Here is a 3,493-nt window from a genome sequence, read left to right on the forward strand (position 1 = left end):
CCCAGCGGGATGGCAGCACTGGAGCTTTGTGTGACAACAGGAGATGAGCCAGGAATGAGAGAGCTGGGAGTGCAGGTTCAGTGTCAGGAACACAGTGGATAAACCACAGTGCTGGTTTCAGTGTGTCAAGAACCACAAACCACCTCATTGGATGACCAGGCCACCACGTCCCAGTCATACCACAGCACAGCACTGAGGCTACATGTGACCCCTATGGACGGGGAGAGAGCACCCATGAGCTTACACCATGGGATCCCTAGTAGGGGAAGACATAGGATGATAACTTCTGGAGTAAGGGTAGCTCAGGTAGCCCTGAGACTTTATAGGATCTCCACTCTTGGAGATATCCGTGTCCTGGCTGGGCACAGTGCTGGGGCAGCTGCTCCATGTGACCCTGCTGGAGCATGGTGGGTGCAGACCATCTCCTGATGGTGTTGGGAGGCTCCAGCAGCATGCACGTGGAGTTTGCATGTGGTGCTGGGGATCTGCTACTGCCATGCTAGAGCAGGGGGATGGCTGTGCCTTGCAGGATGGGGTGAGAGGCCTCGGGTACCTCCCCTCCTCACCATGCTGCTCCCTGCGTGCTCAGGGACATGGCAGCATTGCAGCCATCTGGGGCTAAGGGCGAGGGTGGGCTCAGATGAGGACAGGGGCACAGAGCCAGGGACACAGAGTAGCTGAGCCCAGTGGGACTGGAGCCAAACCCAGCCTAGCAGGAGGGAGCAGAGGGATAGTGGAGCAGGGACGTTCCTTGACTCTATAAAAAGCCTCCGCAGGGCCAAGCAGCAGCAGGACACAAGGAGAGCCGAAGCACAGGACCATGGAGCAGTACTTCTCGGCCACGCAGAAGATGGAGCAGGAGGTGATGTTCCCCAGCCTGCTCAGAGGGGTCTTCCCACAGGATGGGGCTGACCCAGCCACCAGCGGCTCCGCGGACCTCTACGAGCGCTACCAGCTCCTCAAGTCCATCAAGCCCATGGTGGAGCGAGGCCTGGCCTCCGTCACTGATCAGAGCCCCACCAGCAATGACGACGCCAACGCAGCCCCAGATGATGGCATAGATGGGAATCTGGAGGAGCGGCTGTCCCACCATATGAATGGCTTGCAGCAGGTTCTGACCGACCTCACCAAAAACACCAAAGCTCTCACCCGGAGGTACAGCCAGATCCTGGAGGAGATCAACCTCGGTGAAGGTCAGAGCAGCTCGTGAGCCTGCACACAGAGACTCCAAGGTAAGAGCTTGGGGAGATGCAGAGGCAAGGCGAGCTGTCTGGGGGGTAAATTGTGTTGCCTTCTTGCCCCATCATCTGGGCGTCTTTCCAGTGTTTGCATCACTTGCCCAAATCCCAGGAGTTCTGAGTCTCTGTGCTTTGCACTTCATTGCTCAACAGATCCTGCTTAGTTTGTCTTTCTCAATCCCCTACTGGCCCAGACTGCGTAAATGAACAAAGGTCGATTTGTGAGCTCCATGCTGACCCCAAGACTCTCCCACTTGCAGCTCAGGCAGTGTCTGGCTGCTGCTGGGTAAACATAAAAGATCCCAAATTGTCCTCATGGAGTAAAGGGCCTTTTGGCATTTTTGAGCCCCAAATAACTCATTTGACATACCATCTGCCAACAGCTCAACCAAGGCCAACGAGGCTCGTGAAGGGCTTGGAGAATCAACCCTACAAGGAGAGGCTGAGGGAGCTGGGGCTGTTTAGTCTGGGGAAAAGGAGGCTGAGGGGAGACCTTATCACCCTCTTCCAGTACCTGAAAGGTTCTTACAGTGAGAGTGGGGCAGGTTTCTTCTCACTAGTGACAAGTGACAGGAGGATGGGAAATGGCCTCAAGTTGCACCAGAGCAAGTTTAGGTTGGATGTTAGGAAACACTTCTTTACAGAAAGGGTACTTAAGTACTGGAATAGGCTCCCCAGGGAGATGGTTGAATTGCCATCCCTGGATGTGTTTATGAGCCGTTTGGATGTGGTGCTCAGGGATGTGATTTAGCAGAGAGTTTTTAGAGTTAGGGTACTGTGGTTAGGCTGCAGTTGAACCTGATGATCTTCAAGGTCTTTTCCAACCTGGGTAATTCTATGATTCTATGATTCTATGATTCTATCTCCATCCTCCCCCTGGAAGCCAGCCCAGGCCCAGAATCCCACTCCTGGAATTCCATGGCCCTTGCATTCCACCACAGACATGAGCTCAGGATCAAACCAAGCTCTGATGGTTCTTGCAGTGAAACAGAGCACAGAAAGGATGTCCTACACAAAAATGTCAGCTCTCATTTTGGAGGATATATGACCAGGAATGAGGGCATCCCAACCAAACTGTGTCCTTTCTCCCCACAGGGTGATCTGATGTTTGCAGCCCAGTGGCAGCTTTACTCCTGTGTCGAGTCCCACCGAGGAACGTCTTTCATGACCAGCACAGAGCTTGGCTGTACCGTCCAAGGTGCCACATGGTTGATCCTCCTGGCAAACCTCACTGCTTTGTTTCCCCTCCATTCCTGGGGAATTGCCTTGCAGCAGGCAGGGCAAAAAATGAGTGTTCTCTGTTACTGCTTCCTAGAAGGCGTCTGTAACCTTGAAACAATGCTTTTGTTCCGCGTGTGCCTAAACCACCTCCCCACTGGTTTCTTTTATAATGTCACCAGTTCCCAAAGTCAGTGATCTGAAATAAAATGCAAAGCCTTGAGCAAATGAGCTCGTGTGTTTTCTACAAGCCATTATTTTTGTAGAGCTACTGTCCCCTTAGCCCATGGTGACAAGGATGTCTTGGCCATCAAGGTCAAATTCTAGTGCAGGGAGGTGATCTGGGTTTCTCCTTTGGAGAGTGGGAATGGGGTTTGTGCTGGGATAGTTGTTCCCAAAGCCCTCTGGCTGTCACACTTTGAAAAGCTTGGAGCAATCCTGCCATTGTTTTGAGCCAGGTGCTGGGAACTTTATCTGTCCTCCAGCGTCCTTCCTCTCCTCCCTGTCGTCTCCTCCTGGATCAACAGCTTGTCCACATCCCAAGCCAACCTCCATGTCCAAACCCAATCAGTAGCTCCACATACCTTCCCCCATCCCACACTCATCCAGCCCTTCATGCTATCTCTATCAGGTCATCTCCATCACACTGTGCTATCGTGTCATCTCCACCATGCAGCCCTGGGGACAATTCTGCCTCCTCTGCAGGTCTCCACTGGGGCTGTGGCACCCTCTGGAGCCGGGCAGAGATCAGAACATGGGGATCCTCTGATGTGTTGAATGGGAAGGCAAAGGCTGTGCTCACTCTCAGTTCCTTATTGGGCACTGGTTTTATGTCATGCATGAAGGCTGTGCCCAACCAGAGGTGACTCTCCCTTCCCAGATCCATCGCTCTGGGAAAGTCCTATTGAATTGGGCACTAGAGGGAGTCATTCCCATGTCTCTCCAGCCCTCTTTAAAAGAAATCCAACTGCTGAAACACAGATGCTTTGGTTGAACAAACCCTGGTACTCCATCATGTTTCGCTTTTGATTAAAGAA

The 3,493-nt window shown here is 52.8% G+C and overlaps 1 protein-coding gene across 1 annotated transcript; it reads left to right on the forward strand.

Annotated features, from left to right (window-relative positions):
- Positions 1-787: 787 nt before the first annotated feature.
- LOC107308554 (mid1-interacting protein 1A) lies at positions 788-2,684 on the forward strand. The gene is made up of 2 exons (XM_015852522.3): positions 788-1,232; positions 2,334-2,684. Exon 1 carries the CDS (start codon positions 821-823, stop codon positions 1,208-1,210), a length of 390 nt encoding a protein of 129 aa, XP_015708008.2. The 5' UTR covers positions 788-820; the 3' UTR covers positions 1,211-1,232; positions 2,334-2,684.
- The last annotated feature ends 809 nt before the right edge of the window (positions 2,685-3,493 follow it).

The sequence above is a fragment of the Coturnix japonica genome, chromosome 1 (genome assembly GCF_054131305.1).
Source record: "Coturnix japonica strain WE chromosome 1, WE-NBRP24, whole genome shotgun sequence".
Lineage (NCBI taxonomy): Eukaryota > Metazoa > Chordata > Aves > Galliformes > Phasianidae > Coturnix > Coturnix japonica.

Bases quoted from the DNA above. Each gene is read 5' to 3' on its own strand.
- LOC107308554 (XM_015852522.3), top strand. From the start codon at position 821: ATGGAGCAGTACTTCTCGGCCACGCAGAAGATGGAGCAGGAGGTGATG.